The sequence below is a fragment of the Coturnix japonica genome, chromosome 1 (assembly GCF_054131305.1).
Source record: "Coturnix japonica strain WE chromosome 1, WE-NBRP24, whole genome shotgun sequence".
In the NCBI taxonomy this organism is placed as follows: domain Eukaryota; kingdom Metazoa; phylum Chordata; class Aves; order Galliformes; family Phasianidae; genus Coturnix; species Coturnix japonica.
This window is the reverse complement of record NC_140663.1, coordinates 31,025,680-31,048,430: the sequence shown is the minus strand read 5'-3', so window position 1 is coordinate 31,048,430 and position 22,751 is coordinate 31,025,680. Positions and strand designations below refer to the sequence as shown.

General features: G+C 39.9%; 1 protein-coding gene across 25 annotated transcripts in view; it reads left to right on the top strand.

Moving 5' to 3' along the window:
- Positions 1–22,751, top strand: part of GRIP1 (glutamate receptor interacting protein 1) — a 278,059-nt gene that overhangs the window by 130,690 nt on the left and 124,618 nt on the right. For 3 of the 25 annotated variants that reach the window (XM_085514706.1, XM_085514630.1, XM_015856418.3), the window contains exon 1: positions 10,848–11,137. The exons of 21 other annotated variants lie outside the window; for them this stretch is intronic. In XM_085514706.1, coding sequence (XP_085370832.1) covers positions 11,083–11,137 — 55 coding nt within the window. In that variant the 5' untranslated portion in view covers positions 10,848–11,082. Of the gene's footprint in view, positions 1–10,838; positions 11,138–22,751 lie in introns of those variants that run through there. One more of the 25 variants, XM_085514653.1, reaches the window with a different exon arrangement.

Sequence of the window (22,751 nt, the reverse complement as noted above, 5' to 3'; positions counted from 1 at the left end):
CTGACTTTGGCTGTGAACGTGCTTTTTGTGCTCTGGTAGCAAGAGTGCAGCCTATTTGTGCTCATGTATGTAGGGACTGACCTTTTGATCTGAAAGCCACGTACATGTCATGCAATCTGCTTATAGGTACATTTAAGAAGAGGGGAGAAAAGGAAAATACATTTTGCTACTTTCTTCAGTTTAACGTAGCCCTGCTTTCTGTAAAAATTCAGTAATGCAATAAATATTGAGTTAAGTATTAAAGAGAGAAAGGGATTTCAGTTCTTGACAATAACGCGGGCAGAGTTAATAAGCAGTATAGATTTGTATACAATGAGCTCTGCCACCATTTAGAACATAATACAGAGTTAATTTTAGTACTGGTTGTTGATGCGATGCTTTGGGATGTTTTGGGTCCTTCTTGGAATTTGGTTAATGTGAGACACTCGTGATATAACAAAAGAGAATATCTCAAAAAAAGGTTGGTTGAAAACACCCCCAGACATCCCTGCAGGGTTAATAAAGGCAGCAGGGACTGAATGATCTCACTAAGTGCTGTATAAAATTAGCAGATAAAATTAGGTAAAGAGACCTGTATAGTAATAGTGGAGATGTGTTTAGTCTTTAATACAGGCAGAAATAGACAGTATGCAGAAGACTTGCTGTGTTCCTACATCTGTAGGGGAATAATTGAAAATACGATGATACTGCATGAATGGAAAGCTGCAAAAGCAGCGTTGCAAGAGAGACCAGCAAGTGTGAGCAAACAGCGGCTAATCTTGCTCTGCAGTAATAGCACTGCCACTCGCAAAGGAGTTACTGATGCTGTACTAAGAAACAGCGTGTCACAGGCAGAGGGAAGTGACAGCCTACACTTGGAGGCCTGTTAGAGGCCATTAAATTAAGGGTGGCTCCTCTTCTACTTGAAATACAAGAACAAACAGAAAAGGCTCAGTAAAAATCCTGTATTCAGGACTCTGGGTCATGAGAAAAGATAAATGTGTGTGCAGTATACATTTGCATAGCAGGACAAGGGGAAATGGATTTAAGTTGAAAGAGGGTAGATTTAGGTTGGATGTTAGGGGGAAGTTCTTTACTAGGAGAGTGGTTAGGCCCTGGAACAGGCTGCCCAGGGAGGTTGTGGATGCCCCGTCCTTGGAGGTGTTCAAGGCCAGGTTGGATGGGGCCCTGGGCAACCTGATCTAGTAAAGGTGTATGTTTGGTGGCCCTGCCAGGCAGGGGGGTTGGAACTTCATGATCCTTGAGATCCCTTCCAACCCAGGTCATTCTGTGATTCTGTGATTCTGTATCCAGATGATAATTAGTAGGAGAGCCTCTCTCTTCAGCTCCCAGAGCTGCAGAGGGAGCCAACAAATTTTAAGGAAGATTTTGCAACGCCAGAGTTATTATGGAAAAGAGTGGGAAACTGAGGGAGAATAGGTTGAGTCGTTTAATCTTATTTATTTATTTTTGCTGAGACGTACTGAAATATGAAGGTGAAGCCTGCTGCATGTGGCCAAGGGACAGAGGTGGCAGCCCTCATGCAGCTCTGCAGGCCTCCCTGCTGCTGGATGGCTGCCCATGGGCCACGGCCCACTGCAGCATCCGTCAGCTCATCACAAAGTCAGTCTGGAAAAATACAGGCATGTAATCTCTCTCTTAGAAGATGGCAGGTTTTGTCTGACAGAAAAATAATATATATGTATAAAAATAATAAAAAAATAAATAAAAGACCAAAGCTGATAAGTACATATACATGCTTTTAAGTGTTAACTTTATCTGGCCAGGCAGCAAAGTTTTTGAAGAATATTTCATTTAGAAGGAGCTATTAAAAAAGTGATAAATGACAGTGTGACACCACTGAAGCACTGATCATCCATGGAGGAATGACAGTAAAACAAGCTTGAGGTTATCTGCCTTTCACTTCTGAGACTTATGTTACAAATACTTCAACCTCTTGTCTAGGAACCTTTCCTTCATTTGTTTTCTTAACTGTTTCCTGATAACAAAATGTGGCGATAATTTATTTTTAGTCATGCCCATTACAGACGTTCTCTTTTCTTGATGTAAATAATGTGCTTTGCTCTGCTTTGCACATACACTTACGCTCTTTCTTGCTGTGGGTCCCAATTCTTCTTTCGCAGCAAAAGGGACAGGATGTGTGAGGTTGGAGCTGGGTACACATAACAACCTGCCTGCCCTTGGAATGTTGGCATTTTGTGAAGAAAGGGAAACTTTTGATCACTCGACACATCCTTCTATGGCAGCTTTGTGTAATCAAGTCACAGTCCAAACTCTTTGGACAAGATACTATACTTTCTAACCTTCTCACTGCACAAGGCATTGCTCAGACCACTCTTGGTGCTCTTCTCTGCATGCTTCCTATTTTTCAGCCTTTAAAAAACAAATGCACAAAAAAATCCAAACCAAAGCATGTCCAGCATAGACAAGGGAGTTGCATGTTGAGTTCTAGTATAAGCTTTCTTACACAAGGCAGGTAGAAATATTGTCTGCACTGGCACTCCATTTTTCAACACACAGTGATCTCATTAAGCCTGCTGTCACTGTTGCCATTCATTTACTCATCTTTTATAATCCACTCAGTCAGTTTTAGAGTCATTGTATTCCAGGATGCTCTCATTGGTACTACAGGCGTGGTCTGTGTTCTTTGTTCTTAGACATTCTATTTGGATGCTTGTATTGGTTTGGATGAGCCAGGTCCCAGCAGACATACAGGATAAACTGTGTAACTTTTCACTGAACAATTATGAGGAAAGTATATGATAACACACACTGGTTCTTTTACAATGGGCAGTATTGAGAGAGAACCATACCAGCTCGCTTGGCTACCAGACAGTCTGGTCACAGCAACACAGAATTCATTTATACTCACTCACTTCATTTCAGAGCATTAAGCTAAACTAATGAATCCAAAGTGTGCTGTGTGGTGTGGAGCAGCAGTCCCTGGCACGATGTGAAAGTCTGCAGTGAAACAGAGCACCAATCTCTATGGATCTTGATTCTTACTGTTTGTTTCTTATTGTAGATCAGAGGGTTAAATATTTTTTAAATGGTTGTAGTTAATATGGCGATTCAAGATGTCTTAGTTGCGCATTAGTTCAGTTTTAAAAATCAAGAGTCACCTAAAACAAAGAATTGGGCTCCAGAGGCTGCGTAGAAGTGTCAGTGAGAGTGTCCTTCTTCTGTGATATGATGATGTACAACAATGTGGCACTCTGAGATTCTAAACATTAACAAGTCTGCATGAAAACCTGAGGTATCATAGAATGATTTGGGCTGGAAGGGACCTCATAGGTCATTTAATTCCAACCCCCTGCTGTGGGCAGAGTTGCTACCCAGGGCCTCACCCAGTGACTCCTTGAACACCTCCAGGGATGGGACATCCACAGCTTCTCTGGGCAACACCTCATCACCCTCTGAGTAAAGAATTTCCTTCTGATGCCTAATATAAATCTCTCCTTCTCCAATCTGTGCCTTCTTGAGTTGGTGCACTGTTTTAGAAGATGCCAATGAAGACCTGGTTTAGAAGATGCCAATGAAGACCCATACCATAGGCAAACATTCAGCATGTGGCCTAATTTCAGTATAGAAACCCACTCTCTTTTGGAAAAGGAGCTGCTGCCATGTCTTCTTGCAGCTTTCACTCCGGTAGGAATGCAGTTGCACCAGTAAATTGGTATTTCCCTTCATACTGCAAAGCCTGTATGACTGGGAGGCCATAGGTTATGTCTTCCGGCGCTGGCGCTTCTTTGTGCAGCATCTGTAGAGCTGTAATCTTACAATGTCATCCTTTTTGACGGCATCTTGAATAAAAAAGCGGCCCATGAAAACTTTCTGAGTTAATTACCCAAATTCTCCTATAGCAGATTAAATGACCTTTGGTTATATCTTGGTCTCACCCCTCCAAATAAATACACATTGTATTTCCTAGTGTGATATTCCAATTTCATGGCTGCTAAGTAAGTCAATAAAAACATGGAAAGAAAGCTGTGTAGTTAGAGAGCATATAATCATTCTGCTTTTCTTCAAGTGTTTTCAGTGGACTCATAATGTTTTTGTTTTTTAATGAGAGTAAAAACAGTTGTTTTCTACTGAGTGTAGGAGCTCATCCCTGCTTCCAGTATGGTAATTTTGAGGAAGTGCTTAACTGCATTTTGTTAAAGAGCGATGTAGCAATAGGAAGGTCATCGTTTTGACTAATTGAAAAAGCCTGTACAAAGCACAAAGCCTTCTAGAATTTGTAATTACAAGAGTCTTTAACCATGTACTGCGGCATGTGGAAACTGCTTGTAAGACGGTCATCCTTTAGTTCAGAGATTACATTAAATCCCGGAGACTGTAATTATATGCATGTTGCTGGCAGGAGCCCACGCTGGGCTGATTGTGTTCATTGAACGGGGTCGTTATTGGTTGTTTCTCTCCATGAGATCTGCAAGCAGCCAAGAAGACGCAGTGCAGTTTTAATACCTATTCCTTTCACTGATTCTTCTACTTGGAGGACACACAGACCATTCTTGGTAGTTTATCTCATTACATTTTGCAAAATTATTCTTAACTGTCAGCTCAGAAGGTACAAGGACAAATTTTCCATAATGTTTCCAACAGAAAGAACTCTTTTCTATCATCATAGATCAAATCAAAAAAAGGGTACATTGACTTGTATACGCTCTAGAAAAGGAGCTATGTGTGAAATGGCTCACAAGCCATCGGCTTATGGAAAAGACATCTTTCTGAATTAAATCTCAACTACTTTGCGGGTATGTTGGAAATTGCCTTTGAGAGACCGTAATGTACTTGTGCTATTAAAAGTTTCTCCTTTTTCTAGTACATGCAGTATCTTCATATTTTATGATTCTCTTAAGTCCCTAATTATTTTTAAACAAAGATTTGCAGCTAGGAAATCCTGGGAAAAGCTCAACAGCCTGCTTTCCCAGCAACCGAAACAAGGCTAGGAATAGAAAGTCGGAGTTGGGCTATTCATCTCAGGGGTCCTTTGAGGACAGTGTCTCCGTTATAAGACACCTCTCGACCTTCGCGTATCAACACAGCTTCACTGAAAAGGACAGTTTTAATGTGTTTGTTTTTTGTTTTTTTTTTTACCAATGATTTGTATGCACTAGTGAATACTGAATGCTTTGGTTGTGGTTGCTGTGAAGGATAGCGTAGGGGATGCAGTTCCTTGTGCTGTCTTTTCTACGCTAGAGGGTAGTGTGTACTGGAGAGTTATTTTCATATAGAAAACATATATGTGTCTCGTTTTCTTCAATGCTACATTATACATTTTATAAAATACCATTAAATCAGACTTTTTAAAAGAATTAAATTGTGTTTGTTTGACTGTACTGTAAGCAGCCATCCCGGAGCGTGGTAGTACCGATTCTACCTCCAGTTCTTCAGTACCCTCTGGTCCAAAACTGCTAACATTGCCTGCAGCTGAGAAACTAAGGCTTTTCTATCCAGAAAGACCTAAAATGATTGTATACTTCTTTTAATGAATCTGTTCATGGCCAATCAGGCTATCACATTATGTCACAGCAGTGGCATTTGGGCCTTAAGTCAGATCTTTAGCAGATTTTTTTCTCATCATCCGTTAACACTTCCAGTGTACTTATCTCCATGCTTTGCATGAAACACTCTGTAGCAATGACCCTCTGAAGCCAGCATACATTTTACTATTTTTAATGATCCATAGGACCTTCTGTCTGTGGGAAACTGTCCAACACTGTTGCAAATACCTGCAGTTGATTTAATAAAAATGTAAATTTGAAATACTCTCCAAATTATGCAAAGGTGACAAATTGTCTTTGTTGATAATGTGAGCACTGGGAAACCACAGGATGATTTATCGCTCTTTCCTTTTTATTCCCTCACTCTGTAGCAAAGTGGAGTCTTTGTAATGAAACAGCATCCATTGCAAAACACTTGATTGACTGGGTGTGCTGCTGCTCAGGAATACGTTTCTCATCTTTGAGATGAAAAATGGTCAAATTTTGTTTTGTTAAAATTGAGATTCTTTATTGCTAGTTCTTGATTGATATAAGAATGCATAAAATGTACTAGAGGAAACACTTCAGTTTTCAAAACAGAAGCATCTATCTGGACATTTGTTTTTTTTTGGTTTTTTTCTCAGAACTAAATTAATTCTCTTTTTGCATAAAAATCTGACTTTTCATTTGAGTGATGTGCTTGGTGCCAGTGGTATCTTTCAAAATGATGCAGCGAGATATTCAGTTGTATAAAACCACTGTGAATTCACATTTCAAAATATTTTGTTTCCTCCCGACACATTCAATGTTTTATACCCATACATCTTCACAGTTGCTCTAATGTTTTATTGAGGGTGCAGTCTGAGTGCATGCTTGACTTCATTGAACCCACCATGTTGGCTTTCTCAAAGGAGCACGTCCTTGGTGTACATCCATGGCTTTGACCATCAGAGTTACTCCATCAATGCTGTGCATTGCCCTCAAGATGGTGACATAAAAGCTTGACCCATAAGTGATGAGTGTGCATAGTCTAAAAACAATAGTGGCAGCTCACAGGAGCAAATTGCCTATAAAGTAAAAGTGTAGGGAGGGATGTCACTGCTTTTAAGGTGCTGCTCAGTCAGTGTGTGAGAAGATGTATTTGATGGAGGGTGTTGTGGAATTTAAGCAAGACATATATCCTAGGTTTGTATTCCAATGAATAGGAAAGGTGTAATTATTGGACCTATGTTTTCTGAATTAAAAAAATACATTTTTGGAAACTTAATTTTTTTTTGTTTTGTTTGAAACCAGAAGTTACTATCCTGCAGAATTTATATTCTTGATTGAATACTGTATTTTCAGAGACATATAGTAAGTGCATCTAAGTCTCACGCTGTGTAAAGCTGATTATTTTAATTTAATTCAGATAACTTTCATAATTGTTTTTTTTCTTTCTGTATTCCACTGGAGAGCTCAATAGCTCTTTTTCTCTTTGAGTCATTCTTTACAGCTAACATGATCTGGTAGATCTCAGCCAGAAGATGTTGTTAAATAGAAGCTGAATATTATACTGCCTGTCTTATCATAGAGAAATAAGCTTCTTTCATCTAGTGACCTTCTACTGAGTACTTATGAATATAAATTCAGTTGAGAAAACATTTGTGTATAATATATATCCTAGAGCTTATAAATAACCTTACAGTCTGCTGAAGAAAGGAATGAGTGCAGCAGTAAAAGTGATACAAATACATGTTGCTGTCCAAAAGGATTGAAATGAAAAAAGAGATTTTTGCAATAAGCCTTGAGAAAATGGTAGTAAATTTTGAAGCTCTGTAATAAATAAGGAAGAGAAGTAATTAGTAAAGACTTTTACCTGTGCTGTGAGGAATATAAGTAAGTTTTCAGTATATCCAAAGGTTTTTGATTTCCTTATTATGTTGCCTACCCTTCTCCCCAACATACCTTCCTCCTTCCTTTTGACTCCTGAGCAGCCAGTTGAGTCCATCTCTAGAACTGAATGACTGATAGCTCAGAAAACGCTGTCTGATGTTTGAAGTGATTTGCTTAAGGAAAAAAACCCAAACAGCAATAAGAACAACAACAACAAACCTGGACAATGAAGAATACATGAGATGTACTTAAAATAATTTCACAACTGGGACCTGGGGAATGTGTATTTCTGGCAATCCTCATGGTCCAATCTGCAAACAAGCAGTAAAGCCATTGAGTGGATATTTAAGAGCTTTTTCTTGGATCGCTTTTCTTGAATTAACAAAAGATAGGAAAAAACTTGTAGTAAATACAATATATTGTTACATTCGGTGTTATACTTGAAGTACAAAATCTTTGCATTATGAGATCTTCTCGGGGAACTGAAATCTGCACATGACCTCCTTTGGTAAGGGCAGAAAAACTGTCTAAAGAAGCAAGAGCAAAAATAATTGTATTGACTTGGTAGCAAGTAGCTATTGCTGTTTTATAGGCTATTAAACATATGTGTCACTCATCTAGAAGCAGTAGTAAACAATATAATAAGCTTTTTGGATAAAGGACTACATCTTTTGTGTTAGTAAACCTTATCTGACCAGGTGTGCAGCTGTTTTGGTGTATATGCCACAATTTCTGTACTGTTTCTACAGTTTTATACAAATGTATATAATCAAATTTGAGCTCAGTATTTATGCAGAAGCTTGAAATTCCTCCAGCATGAAGCATCTCTTGTGACTGTCTAGTTCTATGCACGTGTCCTCTTTTGCCTCCTGTGCTGACAGGGCTGAAGCAGCAACACAGGTCATGGCATCACAAAGGCAAGCAGTGAGCAATTTCTTTCTCACAGTGTAGGTGCAACCTCTTGCCTTTCTCTTCACAGCTGAAATCCTCAAGGACCTCAGAATTGCGCTCTGAAGGAGGAAAGACCAAAGTGGAAATAGGCTGTGATCTCACATTAAATAATTTTCTAGGTGAAAGAACAAAAACAGTAGCTTATTTTGGGGGTCCTTGAGGAGCATTTGGATGATGCTTTTAGAAATATGGTTTGAGTTTAGGATGGTTCTGCGTGGAACCAGGAGTTAAACTTGGTACATGTAGGTCCTATCCAGCTTGGGATATTCTGGAGTTCTGTGGGTTCTTGAGCTGATTGCTGCACTCTGAAGATGCCATTTTCGTCAGGACAGGAGGAGCTCTGCAGGCTCCTGGCAGGTGATTGCAGGCTTGGCTTCCAAAGAGTTGAAGACCTGTGGGCCTAGTGTAGGCCCTACAGGTCCAACTTCACACAGTCTTCCTCATCTTTTTCCTATCTGGGAAAAAATCAACAAATATTAGGGCAACTCAGTACCATCTTTCAATAACTTCTGGTTACTCGTTAGCTAAAAGGAGCTGTTTAAAGCAGTTGATTCGTGGCATCGAGGGCAGGCATCTGGCCGGTGAGAAGGAAGTAATACAGAAGCTGGCCTGCAGAGGGGGTGCGGTGGGCTCAGAGCTCCTTCTGCATCACAAACCTGACAGAGCTATGAGAGAGGTTGTGTGCTGAGGTCGTAGCTTTGTCATTCTGTCAACTTTAGCACAGGAAAAAATAAAGGAAACGGTTTTCTGGGTGTTAGTGGTATTAATTGTGTCAAGTCCTGGTACTTGAGCAGGAAGTTGCAAGAAGTAAAAGTGCATAGTTTCTCTTCAAGAAGTGTGTCGATGATGGAGGCTGTTTTCTTTGTTTCTTCCTTATGGAGAAGATAAGAATACACATTTCCTCTTCCCTTTCCTGTGTGATAGTCCAAGCTTTTCCATTTTCTTCTTGGCCTTCTCAATTGTACCAGTTTGCACCTCCTCCCCTGTCCTCACTGCTGTTGCTTGCCCAATCCATCCTGCAGCAACTGAGCTATGTTATGGGGCTGCAATATGGGGCCATAACCACCAGCCCATGCTGCAGGTGCATCTGATTTTCACGCTGGCTTGATTTCACAGCTGCTTGGCACAGGGGGCACCACAAGAAGTGATAAGAAGGTTGGAGAACAAGTAACTCAGTTACCTCTATCTGGTTTTAATGACAACAAAATGAAATCAATTTTCACTGGGCCTATCTAGGCAATTGCAATTGTGCTGATGGAATGTCTCACCTTTACCTTTGAAATACGGCTGCTGATATAACCAATAGAACAAAAATAAGGAAAACAATTGCTATAATTGTTTGTAGGAGAATGCTGAGAGAGGAGCTGCTGGTGTGGTGCAGCCCAGGCAGGAAGCAAGGAGCTGCTCTGAGTATGGAGCAGCCCCGTGCTGCTCCTGGCTGTTGACAGGTGACAGCAGAAAATGTGCACCCTAACACAGGATGATGGTATTAAATAGAGCGAAGGATAAAAGATGTCAGGAAATAAACTGACCAATTTTGAAACGGAGGCAACTGAGTGGGACAGAATATGTATGAACACAGTTTTAAGTGTATCACTCACATGAAACAGAGGTCTTGGCAAAGAAATAATGGTTGTTTTAAAGGAAATTACCTGATAAGGCACTTGGGTTTTGTGCATGAATCTGAGCTGGACAACTGTACGCGGCATCTTTTGGATTGTTTGCTTTGTTTTTAGAATCAATGAGGATTTTGGTCCATGAGTAACGATGGGATGGAACTCTCACTTAAGCTGTGTGTTCCACTTCATTATTTTTGGAATGAATTGTTGAAGGCAGGTTAATTTGCTGTCTGGGTAGATGCTGGAGAATGTAAAGCTCCAGGTGGGCTGAAGAAGTCTTTCAGCATGTTACAAATGGTGCAATGTTTGGTGCAATTAATTACAAAATAAATTTGACGGTGCACTAAAAGCTGATGTGTTCTCTAGGAACAGGGAAAGACCTGATTCACGGTGTGCTACAGTGTGCTTTCCATGCAGCAGCATTTTATTTATTTTGGTGTGATCTAATGCCTCACAGTCCTGCCCCCACACACCAATTCATCATTTTCCCTTTGCTCTCTCTCTCCTCTTCCCCCCCCCCCCCCTTCATGATCTGTGCTTTAGCTGCTCTAATATACTTCTCTATGATGGTCAAAAAGGTTTTCGGGTGATAAAAAAGCCCTTTTTTTTTTTTTTCCTTTTTTCTTTTCTCCTTCCTATCTGCAAGACTGTATCTTTAGTGTGCACTGATCAGAATATTTTGCATGTTAAATAAGCTCCTTCTCACCCAGATCTAGAATTTCTAAGGATTCTGCCCTGTATATTCAGAGGCAACTGTGAGCTGACAGATAGGAGAAAATGGAAAACCTGCCATGTGTGGCCGGTTGCCTGGGACAGACCCCTACAACTCTGCACATGGAGGGGAACGTGGGAATCAGCTCCCAGTGATCCCAGTGTTGTGTGCATCGGGATGCTCTGTAGCTTTTAGAGCAATGCTGCTGTGTCAGGCAGGGAGCTGGCTGTGCAGGTGGTGGCGGTGGTCGCAGCAAGCGGCACAGCCGTGCCGGATGCCACGGGTCTGATCTCTGCATCAGCCAGGAGGAATTAAGCTCTGTCACTCCCCGCTGGGGCTACCTTTCTCCTGGTATGTGCGTGAGGAATTCATACGCTGCTGCTGCTGCATTCAGCAGAGCAGAGCCCCGCGTGCGCTGTGCCAGGGAAGGCAGCAAGCAAGAATGATAGCTGTCTCTTTCAAATGCCGCTGTCAAATACTGAGGAGACTTACTAAAGGTAACGTGTTTTCCTTGTTATTCGTTCGGTGGCTCTGGTGCAGCCTTCCAGCAACACAGCCTAATGTTTGTACTTTTTAATGTGACTGTCCTTAGAATTTACTGGCAGGCAACAAAGAACTCTGGATACGGTGAGGTGCAGGGGCTCTTTCAGCTAAAATCCACGAATGTCCCATGCTGTGTTCCTGTCAGCAGAATGCATTCATGTTTTCTCTCTTCCCTCTTTTTTCAGTTGCTAACGGCAGATTTTTTTTTCCCTAAGTCAAGTGCTAAAGTTATTATGGGATGTAATTGTTCTCTATTTCTGCAGACCTCTTGGAGGAGTCTCTAGTGCCTTGGTGCATGCTCTGTTTTACCTTGAACAGCTAGCAGGGGTATATTCAGGACCTATATCCAGGATGAATTTTTGTCATCTCCTGTCTTTCCTAAGCTATTTCTGTGTATGCGGAGCCAAAAAATGTTCATGAGATGAGGTACAAATAGCACAGTGTGTGGTTTCTTCAGGGCTGCACCAGCAGGTCACGCTTAGGAAGTTAATTTGCCTGTTTAGTAGTGTGTGTTTGCTGTTACTGTAAATCTTTGTCGTCTCCAGTTTTATCACTCAGAACTTTAAAATACTCTTTGAATCTCACTGTGAGTCCCAAATGAATGTTGGAGCAGCCCTCTAAAAACCTGTCCGGATGAGACACTTCACCTCTTTGGAATTAAAATAATTTTAAAACACAACTTCTTTATTTTAAAACCTGTTTAGTAAGTAATCCTTTCCTCATCTGTGTTAAAAGGTTATATTGCTTGTTTGGGGGTTTTGGCTTTTGCTTTTTTTTCCCCTCCATGTGCTTATAAACTTCCAACACTGTAGTAATGCTATGTCTGCAAATCAGAACCTTTTGGTTTTTAGCTTTGGTAGGTACTGTGAAACAGTTAGTGCCCATTCCTGTGCAGCTGTAATCACGTCCATATGTAAAAGAAACTGTTTGCATCAGCCTAGCTTGAAAATTCAGAAATCTGTGAGTATTAATCAATATAGCTCAGAATCGATTAGTATTTTATTTTACAGAAGCATGAAAGAGTAGCATGCTAATAACAGCGAGGTCAGTAATGGGAAAAGAGAAGAATATATTAATCAAACTTGTATAATGCATTTTCCCATTCTTTAGATTGCTGTATGGAGCCACCATATAGTTGAAAACATGAAATAAAATATTTATTAATCATCCTTTCCTCTGTAGATTTGCTCCTCTTTCATATCTGTGCTGGATAATATCTTTTTTTTCCTCATACGTTATGGATGTTTCTATTCTGATAGCTTTATTGTACATTTATCAAGCTACAAATAAGCATTTTTTCTTTTCCTGATTTTTGAAAAAGAACCTGATGTCTATATAAGACAGATGTGGACTCTAATTTACTCTCTCGCTGATGAGAGTTGTTGCTTCACTTAGAAACAGTTTCCCTGGAATAATCAATATTCCTCTACATCGTATCCATCTTAATTCTTTCACACTTCCATCATTCAGCAGAATTCAGGCTGGTGGTTTTTGCCTTTGAAATCATCTTAGAGTCCTTTGAGACTCCTCGCTCCTCCCACTCCTGGAGGATGGTAGGGTACCACTGAATTTTTTTGCATTAGAGGTTTGCCTTATGTTTGCCTTACTACTGTTAGTCTATACAAACCCCAGACAATCTAGTGCTGTGCTCATATATTCTTCTGTAAGCTTAAAGCATGCCAGATCTGAATTGTCCTAATTGACAGCTGCCTGAATTTTCACCACTTTGAGTAAAACCTTTGTTCTTTTGAAGAACTCCTCTGCATGCCTTGGCCTTGGCTTTTGCATCTCAAGCTCCATCTAGGCACTGCTCAGTGTAGTCAGAATATCAATGGACAGCGTTGGACTTTCACATGGTTAGTGTGGAGGAAACTCTCTTGCCTACAACCTGCCATCTCCTTATCAACTGGGAGAACCCCCTCTAAATCTTGGGATTTGCTCTGAAGGCAGTCTTCTTTGATTTAGTTTTCTCCCTCAGTACTTCCCCCCCAGCTTGTTTATGCTGGTGTCTTTTCATTTAAGTGAATCCTACACTTTGGTGCAGTTGCCCTAGATCAATTCTTTGCCATCTTTTAGTTCCGGCCACATGGGAAAATAAATAGGTGAACAGTAAGGTACTTGATAAGTCTTCTATTAGCAGAAGTTATATATGCAGTTAATTGTACATCAAAAAGTGGAAATATTTGCTTTCATTTATTGTGCATGTCATTTTTTCGTGCCTGTCTTGACGAAGTAAGCTTGCAACTTCATCTCTTGTTCTTTCAGAAGATAAGGATGTAAACTGAAATGTCTCATCTGGGCAGCTGGAGACTATCCAAAAGCAATTCTTCCCAACAGGGAGATGTTCAGGCAATATTGTGTTTTACAACAATTACACTCCCCTTTTCCTGTGCTTCATCTTAACCTTTCAAAGGAAAAGGCAGAGCTGTGTCTCTTTGGATTGTTTTACATGCTTAATTTTTAATTTAAAGTTCTCTGAAAGTAGAGTATTGAAGTAGCTGAGTGAATTCCAAAGCAGAAATACCCTATAGCTCTGAGCACTACAGCCCTTTGTAAAACCTGACCTGTGACCCACAGCTTCTTCTCCTTCCTATAGACATGAGAGCCAGAACCCAGTGTGAAAGCACTGACCTCTGTTGTCCCAATCTTAAGATCAAATTGATGTGAATGTTTTGTCTCTTCCATCCTCTGCCCTTAAGCCTATACGAAGTCTGGGATGCCACAGACACACTAGCACAGCCTTAATGCAGCAGTTTCTTACTTCATCCCTGTCTTCATCTTCTTCTTCTTTCCTCAGTGGCAGCCTCAACCTGAGGAGCTGCAACTTCAGCTCCTGCCCCATGTTGCTCTCCATGGGCCAGCCTTACACAGCATGATGGAGACCAGGGCTGACCATGCCACAGCTCCCCTGCTCTCAGTTTCCCCTCATCAGGCAACCCCTTCCATTCCAAGTCAGCTGATTTGCAGCCATACTTAAAGTCTGCTTCATTTTTTCCTGACTACTTTCCAGTGAATAAACATCACTGGTTTCCTTCCTGGTCCTTTTTCCCTGCCACCACAGGCTCGTGCTGTGTTGCCTATTTGGTTACAAGGACTGTCTTTACCAAGGTAGCTGTGCGTCAGATCTAATCCCATAGTACTGGGAAAATCTCCCCTGTTCTTAGGGATAAAGTATGTGGCAAGAATACACAATGGGGCTTTATCCAGAAAATTTAAAACACTGAGAGATTAGTTCCCATAATGTGTACTCTTTTCAGTACCTCAGTTTGGTGAGCCATTACTTTGAAGCACAGTACATTTTCGGTAATGACATTGTACATTAGGTGAAGCTCCATATTTGTATCTATTAACAAGCGCTTGTGGAGAAAGTTTAATTTGTTGATTCAATTTTTAAGAAGGATACTGTGTCAGACGGTTATCACATATGTGCTAAGATATGATTGAATTTGTGGTAAATCAAAATTGCACGATTTACAGTAATTGTGTTAAGTAAAACTGTAGTACAATAGTAAAAAGTTGAGGAAATATGTAAGCCAGTCAGGTTTACAGCTAAATTAGCCACTTTATAGATTTAAAATTGCCTTTCAAGCAGTGCATTACAAAGTCTTGGCTGTCATTAATTTATGTGTGGGCAAGTTTGGTTTTTCCTTTATTATGCCCAAGAACAGGTCATTTAGGAAGCCCTGTTCCTCAATCTATTTACTGCTTAAAGTTGCTTAAAGAAAAGTGTCTCTTGTTAGAGGCAGAAATACTTTTTTTTTTAAGAACTCAGATCAGTGAAGTTATTCTGAATATCACTGTAATGGAAACTGTACGAGAACACTGATAAAGATGTCAGCTGCTGTTACATAGCTTGCAGAATAAGGAGCTGAGTGGTCTGCCTTTCAGCTGGCACAGCTTTATTGTGCATCTTCAAGATGAATTATCACCCGCTGCACATACAGATCTTTTTGGCAGACATAGATTTTTATGCTCTCAATATGTTTCCAATACAGTGAGATAAAGCAGCCCAAAAGGCAGGATGGCCCACTCCTATTTACTAGATGATCGGTTATGTAAAAACTAGCTAGGGACCTAAGGCATCAAAGGATGAGCTCTGAAGGTAACAGACTGGGTTTCAGTTAGAATATGTTTTGTGCACAGGCAACTACAAGGAGAACAACCTCAGAGCAATCTGAACTATGTGGTCTCTTTGTCATAGCATGACCTTTAAAAACACTAGTTCACAGCAATAGCATTCAGTCAACAGCTTGCATTGAACGAATCGCAAGTATCAATATCTGTAAGGACTTCTGAACATGGTTTGGTTCCCTATCTTTCTAGAATTAGTTCTGAATATTTGGAAAACTTAAATGTACTGAGAAGTTCTATAAATTGGCAGTAAGTGTAGATTTGGTTGCTTTATACATTCAGTTGGGGTTTTGGAAATCCTCAGCAATGCCACCATCAGCACGTGCTGCAGGAGAAGGGGCCAGAGCGGAGACTCATACCAAGTCTGCCAGTAAGAGAAGTTTTGTTGATGACGTCTTTCTTAAGGTTCAGAGTCAAGTTGAAAACAACACCACCACCACTTGGACTTCAGTTTTTTTCTATTGAAAAGACTGTTTTTCAGATAAGAAAATGTAGGCAAAGCACACTCACGTGACCCACAGGTCAGCAGCAGGTTTGGGTAGAAGCCAGGCCTCCTTGTTCCTTTTCCTGCATCAGCACAGCTTTGGTTGCTGAAGTTGGGTAGAGACTATGACAGAGCAGAGCAGGCTGCACAATCATTTCCCTTCTAGATTTTTCACCTGCCCTATCTTTATATTTGCACTTGAGAGTGCCTTTAGCCAGGATTGTTTTAAAGATGCTTTGAAAGGATAAGTCTCTTCATTAGGATCTCTGAAGGAAAGGAGAAGAGATTAATTTTTAAGGTGTTTCTTTTGTAATTGCTGTTGAGGTTTTCCAGTGCAGTGTGTATGTAGAACAAAAGAACCAATTTTATTACATTTAATGAGCACTAGTTGTTTGCAATATTGTCTTTTTGTTCAAAAGAATTCTTTGAACGTGCAATTACAAGGAGAAGGGAGAAAAAAAGGTTCTCTCTTCTTCAGCAAGCTGATGGCAGTTCACAAGTTCAAGCAATATTTCTTCACTGCTAATATATTCAGGAAATGGCAAACTGTTTATTAATTATTCAGGATGATCTAAAGTACAGCAGCATACTAACCAATCTGTGAGGAACTCTGACAGAGAAGACAGCCATAAAATTACTTCCCAAACCAAGCACGTGTTACTTACAGTAGTGGCACTGCTGCAGTCCCGATGGTCTGGGGACGTGTGTGGCAGGAGCTCTGGGGAGAAATTCTCTCTTTTAGATAAGCTGACATAATTGCATGTAGATGCCTGTGAGATGTGAAAAGAAAGCCCCAACCAATTATATGAAGAGATGATAAGAGCCTGTTAGCTATCTGATATGTATCAGATATTTGCAGCTGATATCTGATATGACAGCTATGACATCTGTTGCACATAGAAGAAGTAGAGATGGTTTGAGTGTTTTTCCAAATACGTTTGGGTTTGCAGGAATTGGGTCAGTCACGCAGATTCTTGGCTTCTTCTTGCTGAACTTCTTCAAGAGGAGTTTGGCAGGTGTCCTTGGCTTTGTGCCTTGGCCCCACCTGGATGATGGATGTGGCTGAACTCACAAAAATATTCTTAAGAAAATGAAATAAATATATATTATATGTGGCAATTTCTAGGCTTTCCAAATAATAATTGAAGATTGCTTTATGTACATTTTTAATGTTGTTTTCTGTTAACTTTGGAAGAAAGTACAAGTATAAAAATTTGAGTCTTTCAGAATTATTAGGAATATAAGCGGAGGGGACCTCATGTGTCTCATGTTACTACAGGCACTATGTAATTCTCTTTCTTGTGAATGTATGAAGAGCTATGTTAAAGATGCCAGTCTCCATTCGTCTTTTGGAGTGTTGTAGAATATAACTCCTCAAATATTTAGGAGCCTTTTAAGACTTTAGCTTCAACATATTCAGCCCAGGGCAAAGGCTGAAAGAAAGCTTCAGCCTAAGGGAAGACATTCAGGTTTTAGAGAGGGGCAGTTATGTAAGACTCCATTGCAACCTCTACCTCCCATCCCTTGAACTACTTATCTTAGTTTTTATTAATGCTTCTGGGAATGGTGTCTTCATTTGAAAAAGAGGTTTCCCTACAAGTATATTGTAGCAGAAAAGTTGCTCCATAGTGATAAAAAAGTCTAAGTATAATTTTGTCAGGAAAACATGTTTCTGGAAATAAGGTATCATCTACTAGGCTTACTCTGCCTTAGCTTCTCCATTGAATATTGAAAGATGTTTGACAAACAAATACCAGCTATTCAAGTGACTGACCATAGTATGTTGGCCAGTGTTATCAATGAAATACAACTTAAATCCCCAATACTTCGAAAAAATCACACTTTAATGAGCTAGAATTAACCACTCTGAAACCTTGATAGAAAACATTTCTGATATCTAGATTTCTTTTTCCTACATCAAACATATTGTGAGTGGAGCTTTGCATAGATATTGTGGGCAAGATGTTATGTATATTACAGCCAGTCATCAATAACAAAGGTGAAATTTCATGTCACATTATGAGACTTAAGTTGATATATCACTGTCTTCTCGGCAGTCAAAAGGAGGGAAGCTTTTGAGTATTTTAAGTCTTCTCGGGACAGAGTGAATGTTCTTGTCCTTCAATAACATGCTTGTGTATATGTACATATAGTTGTGTAGATATTTTGTGCGTTCCAAGTCCATTTTGATGAACAAATTATCACAGTCCTTGTTCCAGTGACCTACACTGAGTTAGTAATTGGGAGAAAACAGACCTCCTTCTCCCCCACCCCCACCCCCCAAAAAAAAAAAATCTTGCAAATAAATTGCATGCTTCAAAAAGAAACAAACATAAATGTTGAAAATAATTGTTATTTTCTCAAAGAATTAGAAGGAATAGAGAAAAAAGTAATTCTTTGTTAAGTTTTATTTTAGGAGTTTTCATGTGTCACACTGAAGTTGGATTTTTGGTGAGTGTGGAAGGTGGAACTTGGTGAGGAGTTCCCTGGGATGTTAAGTAGTCCAGAAGATTGTCCAACTGCATCTTGTCGCCACTGTCACTCTAGAGCTGTTTAATACAATGATAGAAGTGCCTGGCTGCCACTTCTACATGATATTATGGAACTCTCAAGGCAGCATGGAGCCCTTCCAAATGCCAGCAGGAGCAAGTTTCACCATGAGAAGCTTTGGAGCTCTCTTTGTAGAAGAACACAGTTCCCTCTTCTGTGCTTCTGATGTGAGCTATGTCGGGGTAGTTTGGGTAAGGCCATCAAAGCACCAGCAGCATGAAATTCTGCAGACTCAAGTCTGAGATTCACCTCTTAGGCACTGTATGGGAAACTGGTAATCACAGCCTGAACCTCTGATTAATCAGCTGAGGCAAGTGTTGGGTCAGCTGTGGGAGCACGGGTGAGGGTAATTCATCTGTGCTCCCGGAAGGGGTGGAGCTTGTATTATTCTCACCTTACAGGCACATATTCTATGTAACGTTGCATCATAGATGCTCTTTGTTGGCTGACAACTGCGCTGACATAGTAGCATTAGCCCCAGGGAGTAAGGCTGAATTATCTTTGTTGTATCTCTGTGTGAAGACTTTCTTTGTCTGGTGTAATCTATGGCCTCTTTTCACTTAGTCCCTACAAAAGTGCGAGTTGTTTGTCCTTATTCTTCATGGGATTTACACCCTCACAGTTTAAACAAACCGAAAGCATGGACTGGTTGTGATGTGATGCAATATACTCAGTACAGAGCTTTGTTACTATCTTTAAAGAAATCTAATGTGCTTCTCAATTTAAGCCACGAGTCAAATTGTATTTAATGGTTCTAGCCAATCAGTTTAACTTCAAGTACATATTTCAGACCTCTTGTGTTGTTCTACACTGCTTTTAGTTGTATTGGGTGTGTTTTATTCTGGCTGTCAAAGAAAACACCTGTACATTTGCAAATAAGCAAACAGACAGAAGATGTCACACAGGTGATAAGAAGGTGAATCCAGGCTCTCTTTTTCACAGTTCCCCCACAGTTTAGGAACTTTCACTCTTTTAATTATTTCTGTCACTGGACAGCAGAAGAGATTGGATCATCTTGATTCTAGCATTCTTTGTAGTATTCTGAAGAGTTTTGCATGGTGTTGTTGTGCATATGTCAGCTTGAGAACTCCAGGTCAGTGTGCAGAAGCAATGGCTGAGTTTGTCAGTACTTTGAGTGAAGTCTTGGGGAGGAAAAAAAGGTGACTGAAATGCATCCATGGGACACCAAGTTCATATAAGCAACTTTGACATTAAATTGACAGATTTGTCTTTCTGATGCACTTGCTTTTAAAATACAGAATTTTATAGTTGGTTATGTCAAGAAGAAAGATTTTTTTTTTTTTAATTTGTTTTTCCAGGTCAGGTGTACGAAGAGGAAAAATATACCAGTACATGGTGTTTTATACGTCACATGATTCTGTGTTCAGTGAAAGTTCAGAGCCCAGAAGCTAAATAGCCTTTGTGAATAAATGAATCCAGTCTTTTTTTTTTTGTCTAGTCAGAATTGCTCTCAGTGCTGCTGAAAGAGGGTGGATTGCTGCCTAAGAAGAAATGGGCCAGGTATTTTCCACTGAGCTGTCCCACAGAAGGTAGCACCCAGCACTACTGTGCTTCCATTTGCACGCTCATTCACTGCTTGAGAAGTTTCTCTGCTTCAAGTATTGCTCAGGAATTACTCCGGAGCCTAAAAATTACTGTAACGAGCTCCCTCTCGACTTACATTTAATCATAATTAGTCTTAGAGCAATGAAGTTAATGCAATTTCCTCTGATCCTTTTCACAGCAAATGCTGCTATCAGTGTCAGCATAAAAAGGAAATATCAGAGGGGTGATACTGGGAAAAAAGACTCTATTGTTTTGGTTTCAAAATAAAGAATAAGGCAAGGTAGACAGCACAGAAAAGGAATGTAGCTCTGAGTGCTAGCCATTGGAACGGGAAGGGCTTTTATAGGCCGGTAGTATTCAAGATCACATGCTAGATTCTGTAGTTTTCTTGATGCTTCGGGAATATAGAATGGTTTGGATTGGAAGAGACCTTTAAGATTATCTAGTTCCAACCTCCTTACTATGGACAAGGACACCTCTCACTCAGAGCCCCATCCAGCCTGGCCTTGAATGCTTCTAGGGAAGGGGGTATCCACAAACTTGCTGGGGCAACCTGTCCCAGTGTCATACCACTCACAGAAAAGAATTTCTTCCTAATATCTAGTCTAAATCTACTCTCTTCTAGTTTAAAGCCACTTCCCTACATCCTGTCACTACATGACTTTCAAAAAGTCCCTGCCCAGCTTTCCTGTAGTCCCCCTTCAGGTACTGGAAGTCTGCTATAAGGTCTCCCTAAAGAGAGTTGGGGCTCTTCAGCCTGTCAACATCTTTTTGCTTGAACAGCTATAAATAAAAATTCTAGTTTTATTGTGGCATTTCTTTGTATTATTTTTTTATTTTCCCTCACTGAAGAGTTTAGCAATTGAGAGATGTGATCAGAGCACACACTGACCACTAGACTACTAGTAAAAATTACTAGAGGCTGAGCATATGGTTGAGAAGCCTGTACTCTTCATTTCTCTGTTTTGAACCACAGTGACTTTTTGTGTGTGCTTACCCAAGGAAAGGTAAGCTTTAATAATGTCTGAAACATATTTTCAGTCTGTCACATCCCACCTATGAAGGGAGGGATGGGTGTCTGGATTTGCAAGTCCCCCCTCAGTCAGATTAAGGTAAAACAATACTCATGGTCCAAACACAATCATCAATTCTAATGAGAATCTCTGTACTACAATTATTTTAAAAGTATTGGCACTCTTACGATTGTACCTGTCTAAGCAGTGCACAGATGAAGTGTTTTCCATTGGTCTGATACACAGTTGAGCAATTTATTGTTATCTGAAAGAGTTTTCAGATTTTCTTTGTCAATACAATTTTCTGGGTGTTTTTTTTTTCCAGCTGATCAATAGTTGTTGCCTTTCCTTCTCTCTTTTTTTTCCGCCAGTTGTTGACAGAGATTTAACTATGTGCCCTAGTTTGAGAATCATCTTAGAATTTACTTTTCCTGCCTGGCTATTAGGTCTTGTAGTTCACTGTGAGTGACTGTGAAGAAAGATGGAAAAAACAGTAATTTAAACAAAAGTAATTGTGTTGCTTAATTGCAAACAAAGTATTATCTAATCTGCTGTGCATCTACACCGCTTGTCTTTTGAGGCATGTACAGCTGTGATATCTGGAGCTTATGCCTTAACAGATTGGGGCAGAAGAATATTTGATAATGGTACAAATGAATAGGCTAAAGATGATTATTGTTCAGAAGCAAAGTTTAGGTTTGACAGACGTAGGTTAACTACAAAGCTGAGGATGTGATACCAACTGGCTCTTGCAAAATTGTCATGAGCAGTTTACAAAGAGAAAATCTCTATATGATTCCACTGGAACGTAATGATGTAATGGCTAGTGACATTGGAAACATTCTTTGTATAAGCTGAATGATATGAAAAAGGTCAGCTTTGCGAAGCTGCAGTGACTTCTGAAACTAAACCTAGATTTAAAGATCTATATAGTTTAACTGAGTTAAAATACTTTGAGTTAAAGGAGCTTATATAAGCTTCAGGCTGAACTAATGTTACTCAACATGTGGCCCATGGGCTCTGAATAGCACAAGGAACTGGAAAGAAATCAAGTAAAGCAAGCTCAAATTCAGCTTTTAATTTTCCTTATTGTGGAAAACATTAAAGCTCCATAAATTGTTTTAAAAAAGCTGAGGCAGTATGTCAGAAATTTCACACTTTTATGTAAGGTCTGACGTTTGAAGAGGAAAGAAAAAAATGCTATCATTCCAGTTTAGATAATATATATGAAATAGGTAGTTTACGTAGTACATAGCGAAAGATGAATAAAGTTGCAGTCGCTCTGCAAACATCTTAAAGGCAGTATTAGGTAATGCTCTCTCTTTTTACTTAGGTATGAAGATGAAGAAAATCAAATCTACTATTTCAAAATCAACTTTGTCTTTAATAGGAAGAATAGCTAACATAGCTTGTATGAGGAAAAGGGAAAGCATGGTCAGATTAAAGCTTCTTTGTCCTCCTTTATGACGAGGATATCACCAGGATTATTCAAGAACATTCTTGTGCAGAGTGTGAAGCTCCTGCCCATGTTATTATCTGTTCAGCTGAAATACAAAGAATTTATGGTAATTTATTCTCTCTGCTGGTTTTCATTACAGGGATTTTTGTTCTTGGTAAGCCTCTCCTGCAAAGGGGAATAGTCTTCCCGTAAATGTAGGTTTTGTGACTCGAATCCACAGGGAGCATCTGTCTGATTTGGAGTTACTAATGGATTCAGCATAGTACCGGAGCATTTGCTCATCTAATGCCACCTTCTTGAATTGTGAACTGCATTGAGGTTTTATTCTTGGCCTCCTTCTCAACTGCTTCTCTCTCAGTTTCTGT